This window comes from Mesoplodon densirostris, chromosome 16 (genome assembly GCF_025265405.1).
Source record: "Mesoplodon densirostris isolate mMesDen1 chromosome 16, mMesDen1 primary haplotype, whole genome shotgun sequence".
In the NCBI taxonomy this organism is placed as follows: domain Eukaryota; kingdom Metazoa; phylum Chordata; class Mammalia; order Artiodactyla; family Ziphiidae; genus Mesoplodon; species Mesoplodon densirostris.
Window position 1 is genome coordinate 66,184,004 of NC_082676.1, and position 26,762 is coordinate 66,210,765.

General features: G+C 61.9%; 1 protein-coding gene across 1 annotated transcript in view; it reads right to left on the reverse strand.

Moving 5' to 3' along the window:
• The window catches only part of CACNA1H (calcium voltage-gated channel subunit alpha1 H), a 62,019-nt gene that overhangs the window by 16,335 nt on the left and 18,922 nt on the right, over positions 1–26,762 (reverse strand). Inside the window, exons 2-9 of the mRNA XM_060078949.1 lie at positions 9,316–9,427; positions 9,091–9,224; positions 8,502–8,599; positions 6,170–6,329; positions 5,509–5,827; positions 5,290–5,382; positions 3,354–4,131; positions 1,724–2,166 (exon numbers count right to left, since the gene is read on the reverse strand). Of these exons, the coding sequence (XP_059934932.1) occupies positions 1,724–2,166; positions 3,354–4,131; positions 5,290–5,382; positions 5,509–5,827; positions 6,170–6,329; positions 8,502–8,599; positions 9,091–9,224; positions 9,316–9,427 (2,137 nt within the window). The remainder of the gene's footprint in view (positions 1–1,723; positions 2,167–3,353; positions 4,132–5,289; positions 5,383–5,508; positions 5,828–6,169; positions 6,330–8,501; positions 8,600–9,090; positions 9,225–9,315; positions 9,428–26,762) is intronic.

Consider the following 26,762-nt stretch of genomic DNA (forward strand, 5'->3'; position numbering starts at 1 on the left):
GGAGGAGAAAACAAGGACCTCAGCGATGTCCCTTCCAGCTGGACCCCAACCTGCCTGGCCCTCCTATCCTGACTGTCCCTGGCCCTCCCCAGGCCCTGCCTGACCTTCCCACCAGCATGTCTGAGAAACAGGGCTCCAGAGACTTCCCCAGACCCCACAAGCACAGGCCATGGGAAAAGGGGCTGGAGCATCTGCCTCAGGGTTCCAGGGTGGGCATGTGGGTGCACGGGGTGCAGGGCACACAGTTGGTGCCTCCCAAGAGCTGCCCTGATCCCTGGTGGCCTTGCACACCCTCCCCTGTCAGCAGAAGGCCCCAGGGGTCCCTCTCTTACTGGGGATGTGTTGGCCGGCCTGTGTGTGTGCACACCTGCCCCAGTGTAAATGCTGGTATGTGTGTGTGCCAGTGTGTGGCCTGTTTGTGTGCACATGTGAGTTTGCATGTACCTGCATGTGCCGTGCATGTGCACAGGGCTTCCCACACGTGCACGTCTGTACACGTGTCCACATCTGCACAGGTAAACCTTGCGTATGTGCGTGTGCACGTGCGTGTGTATATACACGTGTGTGTGCAGAGGCTCTTCCTTGCCGGGGATTCCCTCCAGCCTACTGCTGTCCCTGCCTAAGTCTCACCCTCACAAAGAGAACCTCCCTGCCGGGGCTGCTGGAGGCTAACACTGCTGGCATTTTCCCCGAATTGCTCCAGGATGAAAAAACATAGCTTAAATGACTTGAAAAGCCCAGAGAATGGAAAACGAGGAAGGCAACCTGGTCATTAAAAGTGAACTGGCCTCGGGGCTTCCCTTATGGTGCAGTGGTTAAGAATCCGCCTGCCAATGCAGGGGACATGGGTTCAAGCCCTGGCCCGGGAAGATCCCACACGACGCGGAGCAACTAAGCCCGAGCACAACTACTGGGTCTGCGCTCTAGAGCCCGCGAGCCACAACTACTGGAGCCCGTGTCCCTAGAGCCCATGCTCCACAACAAGAGAAGCCACAACAATGACAATGAGAAGACCGTGCACCACAAGGAAGAGTAGCCCCTGCTCGCCGCAACCAGAGAAAAAAGCCCACATGAAGCAATGAAGACCCAATGCAGCCAAAAAAAAAAAAAAAAAAGTGAACTGGCCTCGGTCCCCAGAGTGGACACCCTCCCCCTGCCGGATCCAGCCGCTGGTCCTCCCTGGCGAGGCCCCAGTCCCGGGCAGGGGCTACTGGGGGGCCAGGCATCACCCATACAATTCCTCCTCTGGGGGCCATTCCATACCACTGGCCTCTCCTGGGCACAGCCAGAAGGTCTGGCTCATGTAAGCGGGGGGCCTCTCTCTGTGAGAGCTGGGCTGTGGGAGTCCCATCCTGAGAAGAACACTGGGTGGCCTGGTGAGCGCCCTCGGCCCCCTGCTGCCTCTGGGATTGTGATTTCAAACCCCCACCCCAGACAGGAGGACCTCCAGGCGGGAGCCACGTTTTCTCCTTTCACCACTCAGCAGAGGCCCAGCCAACGAGAAGCATGAGTGTTTGCCGAGTGGCTAATAAAAACTGCCACAACAGCTGACGTTCAGCTCTAACACCATCCCTGTTCTCCAACCCCCAGAAACCCCTCTGTGGGGCCCTGTAAGAGACTGAAGTCTCGAGGAGACACACGAGGAACGTGCTCCCCGGGAGTCACTCCGAGGGCTGTCCATTCAGGCCCACTTCACCTCTGGAGGGTGCACCGGGCCGCCTACCTGCTCATGGTACTCGATGCCCATGCTCAGCGTGTTGGTGAGGATGGCTACCATGATGCCGCGGTTGAAGTACTTGCTGTCCACGATGCGGCACAGCTTGCCGCTAAAGGAGGCCCAGACGCGGCCCAGCCCTCCCTGCTCGCCTGCCACCGCCCGCCGCTGTGCCCTCCGCCGCGTTCCTCCTGAGCCTGGCGTGTCCGCCGCTGGCGGTGGCTGCATGGGGTCACGGCAGTCCCCGTGCCGCACATCCCGCGTGAATTCGTAGACCCCGTTGCTGTCGGAGTCTCCGCTGTCTGAGTCACTGAACTCCAGCTCGGGGTCCTCCAGGGCGCTGGTGCAGTACGGGCAGCTACTCAGCTCACAGGTCAGCGTGCCCGCCTGGGGGCTGGGCAGGGGGCAGGGCACGCTCAGGCCTGACAGACGGCTGGGGGCCTGGCCCAGTCCTGCAGGGAGAAGGATGTGGGCAGCCTCAGGCCGCTCAGCTGCAGCACCAGGCGCCCGGGACCCACGTGCACAAGCAGGCTGCCATGGGGTGAACGGTGTCTGTGTAGACATGCACATCGTACACATGCACACGCCTGGGCACTCACACCTGGGTATATGTGCACATGTGGGAACATTCATACACACCTAGGCACACACCTGAGCACATGCACAGACACACATGCCCACGCCTGGGCACTCACACCTGAGCACATGCACGCCCTGCACAGGTACTCTCTGTTCACTCAAGGATAAAAAGAGGCAGAGAGGCTCATCCGCCAGGGGGCCACGCCATCCACAGAAATATGACGTGAGCCCCTTTCCAGCAGTCACGTTAAACGGATGACGTGACTGTGAACTTTCCAGGTCACAATGCGCAGCACCATCGTCGCTCGGTGCTGCCTGCCTGGCTGAGTCTCTGGGGCCCAGGTGACTGCACTGGCGGCGGCTTAGACTCCCCACAGCCAGGAGCCCTGCGGGGCCAACCTACCCCAGTGGGCAGTGCAGGACTACAGGCATGTGCATTTTGACACACCCCGGTCGCTGTGTGAGGACACACACACCTCTACCCACTCCAGGCACCCCGAGGGCTACTGCCCGCGCATGCCACCTGGGAGGGCCTCAGTCTGCATGGGACCCCAGTGTCTGGGGTCGCATTGTCCTGCCCGTCCCAGGTGGGTGAGGCCGGCAGCTCAGGTGGGAGGACCGAGTATACTGGGGGGCACCCCGGCCCCTCTCTCCTCGGGCTTTGGGAGCTCTGTGACCTCGGCTTTCCCTTCCCTCTGTCCCAGCCTCAGTCTCCCCACCTAGAAAGGGGGCCGGCCACTCCTCCTGAGAAATGACCAGGCCACGGACAGGTGGTCCCTCTCAGGGCCAGGCGTGGGCAATGGGGCACAGCCCCAGGTTTTTTTTTTGCTAGCTTCAGAATTCTCACTTCCACGTGGCAAACGCTCAGGGCTACAGCGTGGACGGAGGTTGGGGGGGCACCTTCTCCCATCTGAGGTGCCCAGGACCTCCCCCCACTTCTTCCCTTCATCCAGGGCTCCAAGGGAGGAAGACTGAGCTCACGAGGGTTCGCACACAGGCGGGGATGTCCCAGGAGCCCATCCCCCACTCCCCACTGCTCCCCACAGGGTGAGGTCCTTACCGTGCTCCCCGACCAGATGCTGGATCTTCTCGCAGGGGTCGGGGCTGCTCAGGCTCAGTGGGCTGTGCACCCCGGCTCCCAGGGGTCCACCAGGACGCTTCCCCTTGGGCCCGGGGCCACCTTTGCCACTGCCTGCGGCCGAGGGCAGGATGGTGGGGTAGTTCATGGCGCCCAGCCCAGTGGCCAGCTTGAGGCCGGCGGCGGCAGTGGCCACAGCATGTGCCGCCCGGGCCCTCTCCTGTGGCCCCTCCACGTGGCAGTCTGCATGGTACACGCTGTGCACTGACTCAGCGTCGGGGGGCCCACGCCCGGGCGAGGGAGGTGCTCCGGCCCGCACCAGCCTGGTGTCACCACCGCCTGGCTCGGGGCCTGGCCGGCGTGGGCTGCCATGGCTGAAGTGGTAGTGGTGGTGGTGGTGGTGGTGGTGGTGGTACACGAGATGGTGGATGGAGGTGGCGCGCCCTCCCGCCCGCCGTGGCCGCCACCCAGCGCCCTGGCCGTGCGGCACGCCGCTGGGGTCCACCTTCTTGTGCCAGCGGCTCTGCCAACGGGCACAGAGGCGGAGGCCACGGCGCTTCAGCTTGCGGCACACGTGGCCCACGTACCGGAGGAGCTCCTCATAGCAGCTGCCAGGCTCTGAGAAGCTGGCCAGCGTGCTGTCATTGGACAGGTAGCGGGCCCGCTGCTCCCGCATCAGCTGGTTCTCCCGCTGCTTCGTCTCTGAGAACTGCGTGGCGATCACCACTAGGCACAGGTTGATCATGAAGAAGGAACCCACCTGTGGTGGGCGGGAGGCAGTGAGCTCACCGGACGAGTGCCCCAGGGAGGCAGGGAAGCGGGGACACTGGGACCCACTGCCCTGGGCATCAGGATTGGGCAGGGCAGGAGACCAGGACAGCAGCTGTGGTTTCTACACAACAATCAAGCCCCTGATGAGAAAAATACTGAGCCCCACTGTGTGCTGCCCGTTCTAAGGGCCCGGGATATGGCCCCAGGGTAGCCGGCGGCGGCGGGGCACCCTGTGATGGGCATGTCCTTGCTGATCGATGTTGAGCCCCAGCATTTGGGATTGGTGGTGCAGGGTAGGTGCTTCTTGCCTATTTGTGGACAGCTGCAGGACATGTGGGGACACCCGCCTTCCCGTCATCTGTGTGGTTTGTCCCCTCGTCCTTCAGCTCTGTCCCCAGCCACACCCTCCCGCCCGGGTCAGGCCTTCCTCAGCCCCCACAGCTTCACTGTCCTCTGTGGCAGGGTCACTGGGTGACACTCTGCTCTGTTTGTGTTTATGGTCTGAGATAAGTGGGACAGGTGCCTGGTTTAATTCACCGCTGGTCTTTTCAAACCCTGCCCCAGGCACCAGGGGCCACTGAGAGAATCAAGTGAGGGCCACCCCGGGGGCCACAACCCCTGTGGAGGGCCGTGCCTGGGGGAAACACCTATACTGTGGAGAACTGTGTTGAGGGCCCATGTACACTGTGGGGGGACTGTGACCCCAACAGGTGATCCTGACTCTCCTGCAGCCTCCTGATAGGACCTGGCCATGGGAGGGCCTGAGGGGCTGTCTGAGGTCTCTCTCCCCTCCCACCCCCCACAGGCTTCTCTGTCCTCCCAACCCTGCCCACCTCCTCCTGGGGCTGGACAGAGTCTCCCCCCGACTCCACCAAGGGCCCCCACCCACCTGCCCTGGACATGACGGCCCTGGGTCTCTGCTGCCCCCGCCCTGCCCTATAGCTCAGTCAAGTGCAGGGACCCAAGAGGGCCAGCAAAGGCCAAGATGGCGCTGCACCAGGGGCACAAGCAGGATCTCGCTGGACCCCGGGGACAGGACGACGGCTGCTAACAGAGGAGGAGCTTGGGATCTGAGATAGGGCCGTCGCAAAGCGGGGGCCCCCCCACACCCCTTGCCCCATGCGTCCCACTCCACCCCTGCACTTACAATGATGAGCAGGATGAAGTAGATGAAGTTGTAGAAGGAGTGGGCATCCATGACGTAGTACATGATGTCCACCCAGCCCTCCAGCGTGATCACCTGGGGGGGCAGGCGGCTGGACACACGGACGGCCCTGAGAGGGCGGCGGGCCCTCCTCGCCTGCCTGGCACCAGCCCCCAGGCCCCGCATGCTGGGCGCCCAGTGCAGGGGAGACCCAGAGCCCACCTGGAAGATGGCGATCCAGGCATAGCCAATGTTGTCGAAGCTGATGGCCCCGTTGTGTGGGTTGGAGTCGCCTGAGCGGCACACATTGTAGTACTGGTTCCAGTTGATGCAGGTGTGGTGGCCTGTGCCACCTGCGCCCTCGGCCTGAGGCTGCCCATAGGCCTCCCAGCCCAGCGTGCACTCCACGCGCAGCTCGCGGCGGCTGGGGATGTGCGAGCACTTCTGCATGCCGTTGTCCCGGCGAGAGGAGCAGATGAAGGGGTTTTCCTCACCCTCCTCCGGCTGGTAGTATGGCCGCAGGAAGCTGAGGTTGCTGTTCCTGAAGGCACAGAGATGGAGAGACAGAGAGAAACAGACAGACAGACACAGTCAGACAGAGATAGAAACAGACATAAAAACCAAAAGTGACAGAGACAGACCCAGGCCCACCAGTGCTACTGCTGCTCCAGGAAGGGTGTGTCCCTGGGAACAGGGCCTGGAGGGGAGGAGCCTGGAGAGGGAGGAGCCTGTTGGGGGAAGAGCCCATTAGGGGAGGAGCCTCTGGGTGGGGAGGGGAGGGGACTGGAGGGGGATGAGCCTGCTAGAGGAGGAGCCTCTGGGGGCAGGCCCTGGGAAGAGCAGATTAGAGGCATGTCCTGCAGGGTGGGCAGGGCCCCTGCACCTGGCGAAGGTGCTGTCCAGGAAGCAGCGGTTGCGCAGCAGGCCAGCCCAAAGCTGGACACCCACGATGCCGAAGATGAAGAAGACAAAGAAGCAGAGCAGGAGGACGTTCCCGAGCATGGGCAACGTGTCCAGCAGCAGCGTGACCAGGATCCTCATGCCTGCAGGTGGCAGGGCAGCCGGTCAGTGCAGCAGAGCCCTCCTGGGAGCCCTGAGCCCTCTGCCATTCACAGATGGACATCAGCACCTCCGTGGGGGACATGAGCTGGGCCCCCAAAGTCCAGCATGCCCCAAAGGACAAACATCTGCGGTAAGACACCACAGAGGGAAGCAAGGCCGTGGCCTGGAGGGGCTCAGGGCAGGAGGTCCCTGATCCTTGCGAATGCCATATGGGAACACACTGCATCCAGGCAGGCCCCCAGGGTGACCAGACCAGGAGTCCCGTGGCCCCAGGCTCCTGCATGCGAGCAGCAGCCTGGGGGTCTTGCAGCAGATACTGGGTTTGGGAAAAAGCGTTTCTTTCCATTCTCTGTGAGAATCACGTTGAGCAGAGCCCTGCACTGGAGGGGAAGCAGGGGCTATGTGGACCCCAGGGAAGGAAGCGGCTTTTGAGAGGCAGTTTTGAAGCTCTTGTTCCTGGGTACGATGGGCTGCGTGTATGCCGATTATTCGAGGGAGTGGGTCAGCCAAGCCCCATGCACCCCTTGGTCCCGGGCCGGCCCCCCCATCCCAGACCTCAGCGAAGATAAGACTTGTTTCCGGAAACAAGCAAGAGCTGACCTAAGGGTGCAGGCAGAGCCCTGGGCCAGGGGGCTGAGCCAGGGGGCCTCGTGGAGAGCACCCTGGAGCTGCTGGATGGCAGAGGTGGGACCCCTGGAGTCACAGGGGGGAATCACAGCTGGGAGAAGCACTGAAGTTTCAGAAATGGCCGGGAGGAAGATTCATCAGGGACAAAGTAAGCAACACCCTGGCCAGACAGCAACTGGCTCAAAAGGCCACATATGATCCAGGGTCAGAGTGGACCCCAGGCAGCCAGAGTGAGACACAGCCCTGAACATGACCACTGGGGGCTCACTGCGAGGGACACATGGTCCTGTCTGGGGAGGCACCCTGTTTGGGACCAGGGCATGTCCCCAGAGCGAGGCCAAGCTGCTGGCAGCAATTCTGGCCACTTCAGGCATTTGGTCTGAAAAGTGAAGATCTGTGTTGTGAAAGGGGCTGTATTATCACTTCACACACTGAAAGGGGGTCTAGGTGAGTGGACTGAGTGCCTGATGGTGCTGGGCACAGAGCCAAAAACCACGTGTGACACCTCACCTCAACCCACAGCCATCCTCACATTCACAGTCGGGTAAACCGAGGCTCAGAGAGGTACAGTACTTGCCCAGGATCACATAGCATCTGAGCCCTGTCTGATCCCTGAGGGTATAGCCAGGTGGCAAGTAGAAGGAAGGCCCACAGGTCCCACAGCATAAACCTCACCCACCTGCCCTTTGGTGGAGCTGACAGCCCCAGGGGGAGGGAGTGACCCACCCTAGGGGGGCGGTGACTTCTTGGAGGGGCCGCAGGACACACCCTGACCACCCGGACTTCGGTGCTGAGGCCACCAGGACCCAGGCCAGGCAGCCAGAAAGGCTGTGCGCACCTACACGGCACACACAGACCCACATGCACATGTGTGTATACTCACTTTACAGTCACATGGGTACCACCCACACACAGCCCCAGGAAAATTAACGGCTGAATTCGATCACATCCCTGAAGACTTTGAAGACACAGAAACTCCCAAACAGCCCCATGTGGGCAGATGACCTGGGTCCGGACAGACCACATTCCAAATGAGCAGCCACATGACCCCCTGGAAGCTTCTCCACCCTTCCCTGAGCACCAGACCCTTTGGCAGAACTCAGACCTGAGAACCAGGGTGGGCCAGACAAGAGAGCAACCAAGTCCTGCACAGCTCCCGGGCACGACCCCAAATGCTGTGCATGCTGTGCAGATGAGGAGTCTGAGGTTCAGAATGGCCCTTGTCACTCAGCAGCACTGTGGGGAGTCGGGACCCCACACAGCCTGACTGCCCATCACACCCCCACTCAGTCCAGGGTTGCTCTGTCCTCCCCAGAAAAGCAGTGGCAAATCCTTAGGTTCCTATGGCGAGTGGCAGGAGGCCAGCCTCTCCTACCCCGGCACTGGGGTCTGGGCTGGGGCCAGAGCATCCAGATGCCATACAGGCAGTGTGGCCTCCTGGTCTTGTGCCCCAGTGGGTCCTCAAAAGCTCTCATCAGGGCTGGCAGGACACGCCTGTCCCAGGCCCGGGTGTGAGGGTCACTTACTGGGCACACGGTTGATGGCACGAAGGGGCCGCAGCACGCGCACTGTCCGGATGGCCGAGAGGCTCACGTTGTGTCCGTCCAGAGAGTACTCCATCATGCTAGGAGTGGGGCAGAGGGAACGGGGGCTCAGGCGGCCGACAGGTGCTCTAGGGTCAGAGCCAGGCCAGCAAGCACACAGTTCTCTCCAGGGTACCCTGCCAGCTGAGGCCAGGAGGCCCAGGGCAGGTGAGCACATGCCAGAGGCCTGGTCCCCACACCATGCACCCAACCTGGCTGGGCTCCAGGGCAGGGGAAGCATAACCTTAGGTTACCACTAGGGGCTCCTCACCGCTCACAGGCCACTCCGTGCACCCTGTGTCTGTCCTGCTGTCCCTGGTGCTGGCACAGGGAGCCCTGGACAAGTGTCCTGCCCCCGGCACCCCAGACCCAGCTACCCCCAAGACCCAGCACCGCCTGAGTACACCTCCCCATCCCTCTTCCTGGGGGGCCCAGGGGCTGCCGTGGGGTCTGAGGGGGGCAGGGCTCCCAGCCAGGCCTGGCCAGGTGCAGGGGCCGCCCTGGTCTGGTCTGCGGTGGGGCAGGGCCGTACCCCGCCATGACGATGAAGAAGTCCAGCCTGTTCCACGTGTCGCCCAGGTAGCACTTCTGCCCGAATAGCCCGAGGGCGATCATCTTGATGACCATCTCCACCGCGAAGAAGGCGAAGATGAAGTCGTCAAACGCCTGCAGGAGAGGGGCCTGAGAGCTGGGCCTGCGCCCCTCACACCCAGCCCAGGTCACCTGTGGCCAGTCCTGCCCTGCCGGCCCCACCCACCTCCAGGATGCTGCAGCGCTCCGAGCGGCACTCGACGTCTTCGCAGGGCCGGAACATGCCCAGGGTCACGCAGTTGAGCATGATGACCAGCATGCTGACGTGCTCGAACCACGTGGGGCAGGTGCCGAGTTAAGGGTCCATGTGGTAGGTGGGGGAGCCCCAGAACCCACCCCCAGCACCCCCTACAGCTGCCACAGGGTCAGTCCCTCAAAACCCGTGCCCCCGTGCCCAGGCTATCAGCTGGGCAGTGAGGGACAGACCCCCAACACCGGCCTCTGGACACTGTTGCCAACCCCTCATGTACATCAAGACCCTGGATGGAGGTGGGAGGCCAGCCACTGCCCTTCTGCCAGGCTCCCCCAACTCTGATGCCCTAAACTGAGGTCAGCCTCTTGAATTAGCAGTCTCACCAGCACTGTCCAGCTGGGACCCCAAGTACTGCAGACACCTCATGAGGGCAGCCCTGAAGACCCCTCCCCCTGGCCCTACATGAAGCCCTCCGTGACCCCAGCAGACGGAGAATGCCCTGACCACAGTGATGGGCGATGAGAAATGTGGACTTGAGCCCAGCTCAGTGCCTGGGCCCGGAGAACCCGCAGCCCTACTGTGTGCCCAGATGAAGGGGGCCGGGACATGGACGAAGGACAGGTGAGTGAGGACACCCCCCGCCCCAAGTTAGTCCTGGGAGTGGAAGCCGCCTGCCGTGAAGGGTCCTGTCCAGGAGAGTCTTCCCTTTGGCAGGAGAGTATCCAGCCAGGATCTTAGGGCGCCGGGCCAGCAGCCAGTACTGCATCCCCTTGTGCTGTGTGAACCTGGCCACCCTGTGGGGTCGCTGGCCCTCAGGACGAAAAGCCACCCAGGATCCCAGAACGCTCAGCCATTCTGGGAGTGGCCACCAGGTGGCACCATGGCTCCACAGAGGCCATGGCATTACTCTGGCTGTGACCCCCTCAGTGGCCGTCTCCAGGCAGGGGTGCACCCCCATGTTCGCTTCCGTTGGCTCATCAGGAGATCGGGGAGCCCTGTGGTGGGCCGGCCGTGTCATGTATGAGGAAGGGGCCCACACCCCGGGCAGGTGACCCAGGGGCTGCCCGATGGGGGATAGGCTTCGTGGGGGGGGGGGATTCCCGGCTGGGGGACTGGGGCTTCACCCAAACTCCTGGGTGCAGGTAAGTACCCGTCAGATGGGAGGGCCCCGGGGGCATTTCTTGTACTTCACACACCACCCCCACGTCAAGAACCCCCTCCCACCGGGACCCACCCCCACCCCCCAGGGTGGGCTTTCTGTGGGTCTGCCTGCCTGTCCTGCCCTGGGCTGGAGAGAGCAAGGGCGCGAGCAGGAGGCCCCCAGAGGTCTTCCCCGGGCTGGTGCGGGGTGGATGGGGGACTTTCCTTTAAAGAGAGAGAAGTCGGCACTTGGAAAACACCGCATGTCAGCAGACAGCCTGAGAAACCTGGTGTTGAGACCCTGCACCTACCCACTTGGGGCCCACCCCGTCCTGCAGTCCCCACCCTGCCCTGCAGCCCCCACCCCACCTGGCGCTGAGGGGACTGAGGCAGGATGACAGGGACAGGGCATCCACCCTCAGATTCCTCGGCTGCAGCACATACTGGCTGTGTGACCTGGAGCGTTGGTGCCCCTCTGTTTCCCCTGTGTTCCTCCAGCTGGGCAGGGGGATGCGTATCTCATGGATCAACGAGGTGACAAAAGCAGCAGGGCCCTGCTCCCCAAAATGAAGGTCAGCCCCAGGGCCCTGAGTGCCCACTCCATGCTCCACCACATGTGGGCACTGGGCCAGGGGTCCATGCGGCCCCACCCGTGAGGGGCTCTGATGCCAAGGGCACCTGACAAACTGGCAGAGGCTGTGCTGTGACTGGAATCAGGGAAGGACAAGGCCTGGGGAGGTTCAGGGCCTGCATGCTTATTCAGGTGTACAGGCCCCGGGATCAGGGCAGGAAAGCCAGGCCATGTGTGTCCTTCCTTCGCAGGGCCGGCAGCCTGCCCCGCCCAGACCCCTCTCCCCCTGCCTCCCTGCAGGGGCAGGGCCAACAGTTGCCGCTCTGAAGCCCCTGGCCCTTGGCACACTGCACAGTGTGGCACTGGGCCACCAACATAATTACCCGTTCCCACCGAGAGCACCATAATTACACTTAATGGGTTCAGCAGTAACAAGTGCCTTTGCTGTGATTTGGCTGCAGAAAAACAGAAATCAGCGTCCTGCTAAGACAGTGCTGAGGGTTCAACCCCCCAGGCCTGTCTGTGACAGGCGGGCCAGAGACGCGCTCAACGGGAGCTGGCCGAGAGGGGCTGGCAGGGTGGCTCGGCACACAGTCAGGGCCTGTGGGTGCTGCAAAGTCCCCGTGGGTGGGGTGGGGGGAAGAGAGAGCTGCAGCTGAAAGCTGCACCAAACACCCGTAGTGCACCTACTGTGCGCCAGCCCACGGGGCAGCCACAGTCCAGCCCCCCCTGCACAGACTGGGAGCTCTGGTGGCTCGCCCGAGGGGACCAGGCGTGGGTCCCAGGCTGTGTCACGGGATGCTGAGGCCACACGCAGAAGCCAGTCCTAGAGCACCGCAGCTCTCCCGGTGTCCTGACCCGCCGGCTGCAGCCCCTGGGAGCTGCGCACGGCTCCTCTGTCCTTCACTGCTGCAAACAGCACCTCTGGAGGAGGGGCTGCAAGGGTGTCATTGTGTGTCTCCCAAGAGTAGGGGTGTGTTCTCAACACTAGAGCTGTGGATGACATGCCTGAAGGACAAGCACCCCCAGGCCCACCAGCGAGGACGCTGACACAGCAGGGAGCAGGCAGCTCTGGGTCTGGGCGCACGATGGTCAGATGCTCCCCAGACCTGGCTGGGCCCTTGGTCTTGCAGGCACGTGGCCCCCCACCCCCACCCCTGCAGGAAGACAGCACAGAGCAGCCTGGGCCCTCAGTTTGCCCATCCAGGCAGTGGGGGTGTGGGGACTGTCTGCTCCTGGGTCCTGGGACCCTCCTTCCTTGCCCCACTTCTCCGAGCTCTCCCCTGACCCCGAGTGCTTACGCTGGGCCAGCTCCCACCTCCCACATGGCGATCATCCTGCTCCATCCAGGAGCAGCAGGGTCTCCAGCCCAGCCCAGCCCAGCCTGTCTCTGAGCCCTCAGCTCTTCCCATCTTCCACCAGCATAATGCCCCTCATCTCAGACTGATGTCGCAAGCCTGCTGCCCGATTTCTCCCTGGCCCCTGCCCATGCTCACTCTGAGATCACCCTAGACCCCGGAGCTGGAGTTGAACAGAGCTTAGGACCTTGGTTCTCAACGGTGCAGTGCATGTCTGGAGCCCTGAGCTGGTCTGGGCCAGGACCCATGAGACGTTACTTGATAAGGGGCTAGGGGGGCCCAGTCTCCAGCAAGAGCCACAAACTAGGCCCCCCAAAACTTGCAAAGGTAGCCCAGCTTGAGGTCCTGGGCCGGGGTCCTACCTCAATACCTTCCCAAACCACTGACAAGCAAAAACCACCCACCAACCTCGGCTTTCTCCTGACCCCGCTGGCCCCATGGCCCCACCTGCCTCCCCTGCCCTGGAGGCAAGCCCTAGGGGCTCAGAACAACCTCCACAGCCATAGTGACCCCACGCGGCAGGATGGGCACAGGCTCGTGAGGTGGGACACTGTCCATGTGGCTGGGGTGAGAAACCTGGTCAGCACGGCCCAGAAAGTTCCCTATCCATCCTCATGAGCACGCCCCCTTTGGGGTTACTATTCTATGATACACCCCAGCCCCCCTCCCCCACCACCCCAAACACCCTGGGAGGGACGAGCTTCTGGGGTCCTGCTCATCTTTCTGTGCAAAGTGCACACAGGAGAAGCACTTAGAGCCACCCTGCCCAGGGAGGGGCTCCCCACGCACAGGGTCCCACTAGCCCTGCCCAGAGAGCGGATCCACCAGCGGTGGGGGGAGGGCTCCATCAGCCCCACACGTCACAGCCGTTCCCTGGTCACGCCTTTGTGGGCAGCTGAGGACAGGCGGTGCCAACCGGACTCTCATCACAAGGCCACTGACTTCTGGAGGCTTAATTACACAGATGGATTTTCTGGGTTTTAATTCAAAATCCTTTAGGTTCTGAACCAAATTCTACAAATTAGAGTCAATTTCCACTGCGGGTCCAAAGAAGCCAGGCTGATGTGTGGCTGGGAAGAGGCGGCCACGCCAGCACGGCCGGGGGGCTGTGGTGCTGCCTGAGGCCTGGCCATACACAGAGAGGCTGGGGGCATGGGTCTCTCCATGGGACCCCATAGCCAGGAAAGCTCTGCCCGGGTCCAGAGGCTGAAAGAAGGGCAGAGAGCCCACTGACCCAGGTTCCTAGACCACCTTAGGCCTTGACCCATCAGGACCCAGGGATGTCCCCTGGCCTAACAGGCCCCTGGTGTCCAGCCTGGGCAGGGTGGGGTGCGGAGTGACTCTCCCTGGGGCAGCCTGTCCCACACCCAGGCTGGGGACTTGTGAGAAAGTGGTCCCCAGACAGGCGTGGAAATGAGCCCAGAGCCAGGGCTAGAGACCCGATCAGCGGTGGGAGCAGAGGACCGGTCCGTCCAGGGACCCCTCAAATGCCGTGGTCCCACACTCCACCCACAAAGCCCTCCCAGCATTCGGCCGACCTGTCCCAGCATCAGCCTCCTTCCCGTCTCCTCCCTCCCTTCTCCTTTCTGAGGCCTCGGTGGGGCTCAGCAAGGACTGGCCCACCTTCCCACCCCAGCAGCCATGCCCGTGGGCCAGCCTCCCCCAGTCAGTGCAGAGCAGGTGCTGGCTGCGTGGTCTCCCAGACCATGACAGCAACGCACCCCAAACAAATCCGATGCCAGGCCCCGAGGGCCAGGAGGCCAAGAGGGATGGTGGCTGCTGTCCGTGGTGCTGAAGTGGCCACGTCCCAGCAAGCTCAGGGCTGGGAAGAGGCACTCGCCCAGCAGCCAGGGGGCCTGCTCACCCAGGGCCTAGGTTTTGCTGCACACCACTCCAGAGATTCTAGTTCCACGTTCTTTCGTATTCCTGGACTTCCAGATGGTTAAAAGCACACCAAGGGCTGCTTGGAAGATGGCGCTGGCCCGCTTGGAAGACAGCTCGGAAGTGGGGCCACCCCAGAGGGCAGCAGGGCAGACATGGTCATCTCTGCACTATGATGCCGCAAGGTGGGGAGCTGGCGTGCGGGGAGTGTACGTGGAGGCCAGAAGGGGCTCGAGGCCAATCAGCACACATCAGGGGCTGCCAGCACCCCACTGGCAGCCATGCCACCGTCTCTCACCAATGACGGTGGCCTCCAGGGTCCTGGAACAGGGTGGGAGTCCCCAAGGCCTGTGTAGTTTAAGGTGGTGTGACCCAAAGGGTGGGCCTGGATCCCCCAAACCAAATTCTCATTATTACACAGCTGCCCCCAGCCCACCCAGACCTGCTGGCTCAGGGTCTCTGGGGCCCACAGATGGGCCATCTTTCACTCCATGAGTCCGGGGATGAGAACCCGACCCCCAATTATACCACCAGCCACCCCCTCACCCTTTCTTAGCCTGTTTCCCTACCTGTAGAACGGGGGTGACAACAGTTACTTTTCAGATGCTGAGGTTCACCCAGACCCCCTTCTATAAAGTATCCCTCATCCCGTCCCTCATCCTGATGAATGCCACCTCGGCCCCTCCCCCTGCTGGCCCCAGACACGCGGAGGGAGGGGACGTTATGTTTTCCCCATGCTATGGATGCTGAGGATGCAAGCAGGCTCTGTGGGACGAGGGTCAGGACGCTGTCACCAGGATACAGACAGCGGAGCTGGGCGTCCCTCACCAGGAGACACGGCTCCAGGACCCAGAGCCACAAACCAATGGGGAATACGATGGCTCGAGGGCCGCGGGGAGGGGTCTCCAGATGTGGATGAAGTCAGGCCCCCCACGGTCACAGTGGCCCCCAAACAGGGCTGTGTAGGGACGAGGCCTTGACCCCACAGGCCATGCTCCCCCCATGGCCATCGTGAGATCACGCAGAGAAGCAAAGCTCTCAGGAGGATGAGGCGGCCTGAACTGGCTGCTCCCCATAGCAATCTGCTGGGCCAGCTCAGCTCCCTTAGGCCCACCCAACCTGCGACAGTCCACGTGAGCGTCCACGTGCCCAGGCCAGTGAGGCAGCGGAGGAATCCCGGCAGCAGGAAAATGGGAGCCCAGGGAAGGGCGGCCCAGAGCCCCCGACTCCAGACGTCTGGGTCAGCACCTGTGCCCTCCTCACCATGGCCACCCAGGCAGGCCACAGTGGCTTGAGCTGGGACCACCGTGGCAACCCCCTCTCTCCCTGCTGTCTGCCCTATTCCCACAGCAGCCGCCCAAGCTCCGTCCTCCCCCCACTGCCAGGGCCCAGGACACACATACAAAAGAGGTGGCTCTAGGTGATTTCGACCCCTAGCGGACAGGCAGGACCAAGCTGGACACACCACATGGGAGGCCCTCGGGGCTGCTGTGCAGGGGTGGGGAGCCGGAGATGGCTGGGTTTCCAAACCCACCCCGACATCCAGCATCGTGACCTCCTGTGTGGTGTGGATGAGCTGCCCCAATGGACAGGCAGATGTGAGGACCAGTTTGAAGGGTGGACACCAGGCTGGTCCCGGGGCTCCCGACCGGACCTACACCAGACCCGCCTCTAGACACACAGCCCGGGGGGGCAGGCCCTGGTGGGCAAAACCTTCCCTGCCCTGGGGGAGGGGGCCCTGGGGCCGCCCCTTCCCTGCTTCTCTGCGCCCGGGCCTGCGGCACCCTCAGCTGGCATGCCCACGTGGCCCCAGGCTTCATCTCTGGAAGCACTCAACCTTGCGCTTCCAATCTGCTGGAGGAAAAAAGCACATGTTTATTCATGGGGGAGGAAGCGCTGTCTTCCTGCGTCTTGCGGAAGAACCACCTGGACCACTGAGGAGGGGGCATGAGTGCGCCCCACGCCCTAAGACCTTGGCTGAGGCAGAACAACAGCCCCGGGGCCCCGATACCCCACGGGGCCCAAGCCAGCCGCGACAGGGGCTCAGTGGGAGGCAGGGGAGACCCCAGGACCGGCCCCCTCTCGGCACAGCACGGCCCCCACAACTGACCCCTCTGTCCACACGTTCACCAAGAACCGGGCAATTCCCCGGCCCACCGAGGCTGTGGGCCCAGATACCCTGAGGTCCACAGCCCAGGTGCAGGGGGCCCACCACACGCCAGGCAGCAGCGTATGCGATCTCAAGACCAACACGTCGAATGTCTCAATGTGAGGAAGGCGGCAGTGCTGTCCTATCGGCACAAACACGTCCTGCGACGGAGCAGGAAAAGCCTGCAGTGGGGAACAGGGGACCCCAGTTATGGAGAATGCGCCACACAGGAGGCTGCTTTGCAACGTGCACGTCAAGCTCTGCAAAGGTCCAGAAGACTCACTCCAGAGAACGTGGCCCGCTGTGGGTGAGGCAAGATGGGGCCAGGGCAGGGGAGAGGAAGGGGGACGCTGTAGTCGTGCATTGCTGGTGCAGTGACAAAGGTGAGGTGTCAGGAAGTCCAGGCGCTGTGGTCCGTGTGGGCTGTTGGCAGACCACAGCTTCCTGGCTTTGGGGCTGCCCACCCACCCAGAGCAGACACACTTAGCCCCATGCTCACCAGGGCAGCGGGAGACCATGGGCCTCCTGCTCTGCCCCTCAGGCGGTGACCCACATCTCCCAAGGTTGCCACGGAAGGAGACTCACAACAGCCTTCCCTTGCCAGTATCTGAACAGGGAGCTGCGTTTTGTTTTTTTTTTTAATCCGATACACACACCACTAACGAGAAGGGATCCCCTAATCAGCCTCACACTGGCAGGAACCCCACTGAAGGACCGGGGGCACACACCCCAGACCCACGACCGTGGCCCTGTGATGGCCTCCACCCAGGCTGTTCTGAGCACCCCCTAGAGGAGCAGGCAGGATGGTGACGGCTGAGCTGGCCAGCAGGGCCCTCTGTGGACCACCAGCTCATATGGACCTCAGAAGGCTCCTGGCAGGACCTACGGCCACCGTCCAAGTGCAGCTCCCACTCTGGACACCCGGGAGGCTGGGAGATGAGGAGTCACCGTCTGGAAGTTCCTCAGACGGCTAAACCCTAAGTCCCCACACAGTCCAAGTTCACACCCAACAGACCTGAAAACCAGTGATTAACACACATACACACGCATTCACAGCAGCCAAAAGGTGGGGACAACCCCAAGGTCCAAGAGGCAAATGGACAGAGTGTGGTCCATCTGCGCACTGGAGCGTTACTCAGCCACGAAGAGGAGTGAAGTACCGACACCCGTGAAAACACAGATGAGCCTTAAAAACGTGAGCGAGAGACCAGACACAAAGGCCACGTTTTGTATGATTCCGTGTGTATGAAACACCCAGAACTGGCAAATCCCGAGGCAGTGAATCAGTGGGTGCCAGGGGCTGGCAGAAGGTGGGCGGGGGTCCCTTTGAGGTGAGAAAATATTCCAGAATTAGGGAGACGTGATCGGCCATATTGTGAATGTACTAAATGCCCCTGAACCGTTCACTTTATAATGGCTAATTTTATGATATGTGAACTTCATCTTGGGTGATGCTGTTTGAAACGTGCCTCCCATGGGCAGGCCCAAGGGCAGTGCAGCCTGTGGGCTCAGGCAGGGGCTGAGCCTGACCAAGTGAGAGCAGGGATCCTTGGACGTGGGGGGCCCTCTGCCGCCTTCAAAGGCAGGGCAGCAGCTGCACACGTGGTGCCGAGGCCATGACGTTCGGCATCCACCCTGGCTGTCAGCATGGGTATCCCCAGGGCTGGGCCTGGCCCCTCGTGCACCCCCAGGTCCCAGCAGGGCCCAGGGCTCCAGCTCCAGGCCTGCACTCCAGGGCCTCAGCAGATCCCCACCTCTGGGGGTCTCCACCCCTCCCTCTGCAAGTGATGCCCAAACCTCCAGGGATTCAGGCTGGACCCTCAGGCAGGGATCTGCTCCCTGGTCTCAGGGCCCTGGCAGATACCCTGCCTGTGTGGCAGCCTGGGGGCTTCCTGGGAGCCTGGGACTGACCCCCCTCAGCACTGAGAGGGCAGAGGGTGTGGATGGAGGCCTGTGTATACCTGCCTTCCCCCGCCCCGGGGTGGGCTTCGGCCCATTTCCCCACTGCCAGCCTCCACGTGCAGCCAGAGGGTCTAGGCAGAGAGAGACCCCTGAAACCTGAACATTTCTGCCCTGGCCTGGGGGTCTGGTCTCACTTGTGGCACCAGTGCAGCACCCCAGGGCACATGCACCTTCCCCAGAGGCTGGAGACGGTTCTTCCACAAGCACTCTTGGCTAATTAGTTAGCGAAGTAATTCATTAATTAATGTTCCTACTACAGGGATGGGGCCCTGCCAGGGGCAGGATGTTCTCCTGCAGATTTGGGGGTCTCCAGACAGTGGGACAGAACAGGCATCTGGGTACCTGGCACACGTGTGTACACACGTGCACATGTTCACGCACACTGGACGGCAGACAGGGGAGACAGGCCAGCATGGCCAAGACCGGCAGGTTGAAACAAGGGGATCTGGGTGGCAAAGGGGCCCCAACACAGCTGTGCTGCGTCCACCAGGAGCCCCCCAAGTGGACACAGACATCTCTGCAGCTACATGCCTCAGCTGCAGCTTGGTGGGTGAGCCAGGCCAGCTGCCTTCATTCCCTGGAGGATGCCCAGGCCACTACCTGCAGGGACATAGGAGCAGGGCCCCTGCCCCTGAGGGTGTGCTGATCCTCCTGACGTGGAGGGGTCCTGACTCCAGGGCCTGGGGGGGAGCAGGTGTCTGCCCCCAAGGGCTCAGGACAAAGCCAGATGCCAGGGACTCAAGCCCACTGTGCCATCTAGGACCTGTCTCAAGAGTGAGGTGACAAACCCAACAGGGTGTGGGAGTGACTGGTACCCGAGGGACTTCCAGAGCAGGGCCTGAGCATGGCCATCCCAAGGCCAGGAAAGAGCAAGGTGGGTCTCCCAAGGGGCCTCTGAGGGGGAGAGGGAGGGGGCAGCCCAGGACCATGATAGAAGGAAGTTTCCATTTCCCCTGACGCCGTTGCCAAGACAAGCTGTTAACAGCTGAGGGGGACGTGGGCCAGCTTAGGGCTGGCGGGGGCTCCCACAGCCCAGGGACCCCCTCAGTTCAGCTCTCAGTCTCCCCCACCTGCCCACAGGAAGCCACCACAGGGTTTTAATTGGGGGAGGGGGTGGGGTCCAGAGGATCCTGTTAGTGTCTAAGAAGGGGGGAGGGCAGGAGGGGGACCCAAGGGACCAGTGAGGAGCAGGGTGTGTGGCCTCATGGCAGTTGCAGGCAGGGTAATTTGAAGTTAGAAATAAAAGGGGGCCGTCGGCCCCCTCCCTGCCCACAGCAGCTCTGCACATGGAAGGGCCCCAGTCTTCCATGGGCAGCTCCAAGTTGCCCCCTCATCCACACCTGTGGGGACAGATGACTGCCAGTCCCCACAGGCCACTCGTGCCCCTTGGAACCACAGGTCTGCCTGCCTGCCCTAGAACTCCCTGGACGCAGCTCACCCAGCATCGCAACAACAGGATCCGTCCAGGCCACTGTGGGGCACAGTACCCCACTCTCCTCCTACTCCGTCCTGGGGGGCCAGGGGCCTGCCGTGGTCACGCGGGGCAGGGGTCTGGGTCAGGAGCAGACCGTGAGGACCAAGGCGGGCGAGGGTCCCACCTGCAGGCTCTCCTGGCCCCTGTGCCCAGGCAGCATCCGCTGGCCTCCCCCGACTGTCCCTCTGTTCTGACCCCTGCTGCAGGGATCCGGCCTCCCCCCCACCCTGGTCCCCCCACCATGGTCTGGGCCCGCGTGACTCACTAGTTCTACTCAGCCGGGTGGGGAGCGAGGAGAGCCGGCCAAACATGGAGCTGTTTGTTCTCAGCTGAAGCTCGAGGTCACGCGGCGGGGGTGGGGGACTCGGGGCTGGACTGTCCCTGGGAGGGCAACCTCCCCTGGGAAGCTGGGGGGCTGCAAGCCCACTCCCCACAGGAGCCTGCCGCCCACCCCAGTGATGGGAGCTCACCACCCCACGAGTGGCTGGCCGAGGCTGCTGGAACGTTCTTTCTCCTCCTGGACCCAAGTGTGTTCCTGAGAGCTTCTCCCTGTGCCAGCGGCCCTGAGAGGCTTCCGGAGCTGTGCCCAGAGGCTCCTCCGGAAGCCAGCTCTGACCCAGGTCTGCATGGAAACCCTCCCCCAGCCCCCTGGGCACTCAGGCCTGCAGGACGTGACCCAGGTCTCCAGCACCGGGACACTGGGTCTAAATTGCCACGTCATCCTGAGCAGCTTGGGTGCAGAGCCCCCACCCCAACCCCCTGTGAGATTTCTGAGCTAATCCGGGCAAAGCACTGTTCTCACCCTGGTGGTCCGCACCCATGTGCAACGGGAGGGGGAAGGAGGGCGAAGGGACGGTGGACAACCCCTCAACTCCAGTCAGGTAGGGCCAGGGGGCGGGTGCAGCCCACAAAAGCCAGGCCCCAGCAAGAGTGAGCCTGTGCCCCTGGCATGCATGTGCTGGGTGTGTGCATGTCTGTGCTCTGCCTGTTCCTGCGAGCCATACACGGTCCAGGCGTGCATCCGAGCAGGACTGTGCACGTACACACTCACACATCTGTACACCAAACACATAATCACGCACACACACCATCACAAGCATATACACATGCTCTTGCACACACACACACGTGCGCATCTTCCAGGTGGTGGCCCCAAAGGCCTAGCGGTTTTTTTCTCAGGGAGGAAGATCCCCACCCCCAGGACTACAGGACACCTCAGAGCCGAGCACATGCCCACAGCTCCCTAATTGCACCCGATTCTAAAGACCATGCTAATTAGGAAGAGTGCTAACGTCTCTATTCAGCTCTTAATAAAGAGCTGGATTTGGGATTTTTTCAAGGCATAATTAAGTGGAAAAGTGCCCTGTCTCCACCTCCAATCACCATGCCGGCAAGAAGCCCCCGTGTAGGCCATGGAACCTTGTGAAGACCCCGTCAACCACTTGGTGGCAGCATGCACAAGTGCCCTGGGGGCCCAGAGCCCCCCACCCCAGGAATGTTCCTGCCTGAAAGTGAAGCCAACCCCCAGCCCCTATTCTCTCCCTCATTTCCAGCTTTCTTGACGGAGCTCCAGGTCATGGCTCTGGCGTGGTTCCTGCTGGGAGCAGCTGAAGGATCGGGGAACTGTCCCCCCAAGGCTGCCTTTGTCCTGGGATCGAAGGCTGGTGAGGCCTCCTTCCAGCCACACCTCTGCCCATCTTGGTCTCTCTATGGGGGGCTCTGCGCAGCCCATGGACCTTGGAAGGGAAAGGCGTGGGCAGGGGGCACAGAGCCAGGAGGGGCCAGGAGGGGCCCCTCGGGAAGATGACCGCCCGGCTGTAGGGACAGGCTCGTGGGGCCTGCTCTGGGCAGGAATTCTCCAGGCCAGAAATAACTGCCTCAGCGCCACTGCACAGCTGCCCGCGGCCTGAATTAGCGACCCCGGGGGACTGCTCGCTCCTTCCATGGGAACGTGGTCTGGAGTGCCCTGCCCGCCCAGCCGGCAGGCCATCCCCAGAGAGGGGGCCCAGGGTCTGCAGAAAGCTGGCTACAGGAGGCTCCTTCCCACGGGGGAACTGGGGTGAGCGCACCTGGGGCCCCCCTGCTGGGCCCCCACAGCCATCCTCATCCTGGCCTCCCCCTGCTCTGCCCCCCAAGAGCGGGACCCCCGGCAGCTGAGTCCCTCATGCTTCTGCACACTTGGACGGTGACGCCAGTCTGACCCTTTGTGTTAAGACCCAGCTCACACCTGGGGAGCCTGGTGACCGTGTGGACATATATCTCTGCACACGCGGTAGCTGGTCACCCCAACAGCAGGCACCCGGGCAGCTCTGCAGGAGTCGCCAACCCTGTGCCCACACCCCACGCTGGTGGCTCTCTGCAAACCATGAGTGTTGCCCAGCAACCGGGCACTTATTAAGGAGAAGGAAGGCCAGGCCTGGCCTGCCAGGGGCCTGCCTGCTCTCCCACAGCACCTGGTACATGCCGGGTTCACCCAGGCTCCCTGCGCCGAGGGCTGGGTCAGCCAGGGCCTGTTCTGGGGTGGGGGTGGGGTGTGGAACAGGAGAACGGCCCCTCAAGGCTGAGGTCAGGTACCCTGGAGTCCCCCCCGCCCCACCACAGATGGGACCAGACACCTTCGCCACCAGCCCCCGGGCACCTTTCCAAACTTTCTGGTGGTCAAGATCCCCCCAGGATCTTGGGTAAAAATGGATAGAGCTGGGATGCCAGGTGTCCAGCCTCGGCCCTGCCTCTGTTATTAACAGCAGTGACATTTTAAAAAGAGGACCCAAACCCTCAGTAAGTCAATTTCAAAATGAAAGTAACTGGACCTGGGCTCAGTGTCCCAGTACTGCGGTCTCCCCGCATCTCCCAAGGCCGCTGCCCGTCCAGGGCCACCGGGTGCCCCGCTGCTCCCCCTCCGCCCAGCACCTGACCGTGACATTTACACACTACCGCCACCACTGGCATCCTTGGAGATCCTGCCCAAAGTTCAGGGCCGGTGGTCCCCTGCTGTGCAGGGCTGCGGAGTGGGGGTTGGACGGAACAGAGCACAGTCCTGACCATGGGTCAGAGTCACGTTTACCTCAAGTGTGAGGGTCACGTTCTGGCCCAGGTCGCGGTCACCTTCTCCGCCTGGATACCCCCATGGGCCGTTCCCTCTCACTCGAGACCCCTCCTGGCCCCGGCCCCCAGCCCTCCCTGGTGTGAGCTGAATTGTGTCCCCTCCTAATTTATACACTACCCCCAGGACCTCAGAATGTGACTGTTATTTGTAGATGAATCTGTAAAGAAGTGATGAAGGTAAAATGAGATCATTAGGGTGGGTTCTAATGCCATCTGACTATACCTTATAGAAAGAGGAGATTGGGACACAGATACCTACAGAAGGAAGGCCACGTGAGGACACAGGAGACGGCCCTTTACTAGCCTAGAGAGAGGCGCCTCGGGAGAAACCAGCCCTGATCTTGGACGTCCAGCCTCCAAGACTGGAAGGAAATAAACATCTGTTGTTTGAGCTGCCCTGTCTGTGGTGCTTTGTCACAGTCACCCCGTGCAGACAAATACACGAAGTGCCACCACATACTTGGGAGACCCTTCCTGTCCCCTGGTTGGTCCTGCCTCAACCCCTGGCTGGGAGCTCCTGGGCGGGGGGGGCATGGCCATGATGCCCTGTCCCATGAGCTCCATTAGTTGGGTGAAGAGACTTGGCGTAGTGGCTTGGTAGGGGAGGGGGTTTCTGGTTGCCCAGATAGACAGCTGGACCTTGGGGACTACCCTGCTGTGGGGGGCCCTCCCATGTCCCCTCCCAACACCGAAGTTTTCCCAGTGGATAAACCAAGGCTCAGGGCACGTCACCTACCAGGTCACAGAGAACCCAGGCCTGGCCCAGCCCCAGGTCCCAGTGGATACTCAACCCTGTGTCCCTCGTCCCAAGCTCTTGTGTCTTGAATCATCCCCAGACACACAGACTTGGTCCCTGCTTCCCGCTGCCTATGACTGGGGGCCACCTGCCCCACTGAAGACCCCACCCTTGGCCTCCCAGAGCAGCTGGGCCAGCAGTCTCTGGTGTGGCCCCCACCCATCTCCTCCCCACCCCACCCTCAGTGCCAAGGCTGCCTTCCCCTCATCCCACAGGAAGTCCCAGCAGCTTGGGTCACACACACAGAGAGGGCTCCCTGTGCTGCCAGAGGCAGAGGTGGCCAACCGCCGACTCTGCAGGTACAGGCCCCCAGACCCAACAGAGACCCAACCCAGGCAGGCCACGCACAGCTGGGCCCTCAGAGCTTCCAGAAAAGCCACTAGCATGGGCAGGTGGGGTCTGGGGCCGTGGCGTTTCCAAAACATCAGCATGTGCTCAGCCTGGGACCCCCAGGACCCCCACACCCCAAGACAAGGGAGGGAGACATTCGGATGGGGGACGGGATGGCACTGCAAGCTCCATCAGACGCTAATTAGAGCTGTGTGTGTGTGTGTGTGTGTGTGTGTGGCGCGCGCTCAACACCATCAGAGGGGCGGGCCCCAGCACAAACATTTCAAATGCCACAGTATTTGCATTTAATGGGCTGAAATTCTTTAAGCTGAGAACCCAACTGAGCCATTATGTTGGCCAATTTGCAGGGAAGTGGAAAGCACCAAATGGGAGCCCACGAATGGGGCATGCCACTTGACCAGAGGGGCAGCGGCCCAGCCACAGGGGCACCATCCCCTGGACAGCCAACAGGATGTCCCTGAAGCATGGTAGCCCCAGGCCAGGTGTAGACAGAGGACCCAGGGGCACAGCCCAGGCTGTGTGGGGCGGGGATGATGGGGCAATAGAGAGGACCCAGACCCTTTGTGACACAGGCAGTGGGACACACCTGCGTGATGTGACCTCCTGGGTCCAGTCCCAGTAAGTCTGTTGCCTGCAATGCCCATCTACCTTCCTGCCTTGGGAAGACTCCTATCCACCCCTCAAAACCCATGCCGAGGACTCTTCCTCCAGGAAGTTTCCTGAACTAGCCCAAGAGCTCCTCTGCCTCACTCAATCTTCTACTGAGCACCTACTGTGTGTAGGGACTACTCCAGGTCCTTGGACCAAATGAACAGACAGGGGCAGCCTGCCTGGAGCCAGGCAGAGGACAGTGAACAGGTGATGCATTGAGCAGCTACATGTGCCAGCGAGGCGATCCATCTGGGGGCACTCCAGCCCCAGCCCAGGCCTGTGGTGGGAGTGGGTGGGGGATGACAGAGCAGCAGGGACAGGAGTGCCCGGGCAGGCAGAATGGGGGCCAATGGCACCAAGTCACTGAGGCAACCCCTCCTGACCACACTCCTCACCCGCCCCCCACAGCATCGGACAATGAAGAGCAAGGATCCTGTGGGACACCCCCTCCCCACCCCACAACTGGGGCTTCATGGGGTGCGCACACACCTGCTGGGGGATGAGGGGCCCTCCTGGGCCTCCTCAGAGCACACCCTGCTCAGCGCCCCCCAGTTAAGGGCGGCCCCTCAGGAGACCCCTGCACACAGCAGACTTCAAGTGGTAGGTACACCTGTGCACACGGCAGGGGTAGGGCCTTACTCCCAATGGGATCACACACTCAGCAGGACCTCAAATTATAATAACGCGGGGCTTGGATTTAGGTCTGTGCGCACAGTAGGAATTCACGCTCAGTGGATTATGCACACAGTAGGGCCTCACATCAGGTGGGGCTGTGGACAGAAGCTATGCAGACAGTAGGGCCCTTGTTCTCTGAGTCACGAACACAGGGGAGCTTTATCAGGACATGCATGTGTGCAGACATACATGCATGGACCACACGCACAGGAGGCCCTGGTCCCATGCCCTACCTCCCACCACAAGCTGGTGGCTGGGCTGGTGGGGGTGACCACCTTCCACCAACTCCCACCTGCCCAGCAGCCCCCTGAGCGCAGACCTGGGCCCGGGGAGCTCACAGCCGTGCAGCACGCTGATTCGCCCATCCTGGCTCCCCTCCAGCCACCCACATCTGCATCGATCCCTTAATGACTCTATCCATTATGTTGGGAGCAGAATTCTTGGAAACTGGCAGGAAAATGAAACCAACAATGGGGTGCCTCTCCCCTCCCCCGCACAGCAGGGCTATCCACTCTCACGGCTGCCACTGCCACCACACGTCCAGGAAGGGGCTGGTGCCCCTGCTGCGGGAGGCGGCCACAGGTGTGGGTGGGGAGGGGCCATGGGTGCAGTGGGGCGGGGGCCGTGGATGTGGTGGGGGAGGGGCCTGACGTTGCCTCATCTGCAACGCGGGGACCCCAATGGCACCCCCACCAAGAAGAGGACCTTCAGAAGGAGCCTGGAGAATCCTCCCTCAGGTGAGCACTGCTGCCCCGGGCTAGCTGCCCCTGGTGGGGCAGGGGCCCACCCCTCCATCGCTGGTGCCCCCAGGCACGCAGAGCAGAGGATCGGCTGTCCCTGGTTCTTCCATCAGGCCTGGCGGTCAAGAGACCTGCAAAACCCTAAAAACGGCCCTTTTCCGGATGAATTTTTACATTTCAGATACAGACATTTTTCATAAAAGAAAATGCTATGTTATTAACTAATGAGTTTATTATTGTTTTAAATGAATGACTAAACAGCAATTTCTAAATCTCTTCAACTCTAAATTCCAAGAAGATAAACAGCAAGACAGAGCCCCAACGCAGAAACTCCCTGGGGACCTCAATTAATCACAAGGCCCTGGAGTTCGGGGTTTCAAGGTCTGAAGAACAGGGCAGCTGGCACACCCCAGGGTCTGGGTGCCCCACCATGCCAGTGGCTCCCACCCTCTGAAGTATGTCCCCTCCCCACCCCTGCCACCTGTGAGGCCCCCTCAGCCCCCCCCAATAGGGGGCTTCCTTCTGGGCCCACTGGGCCCGCCACCCCCAGGTCCTGAACCCGCTGCC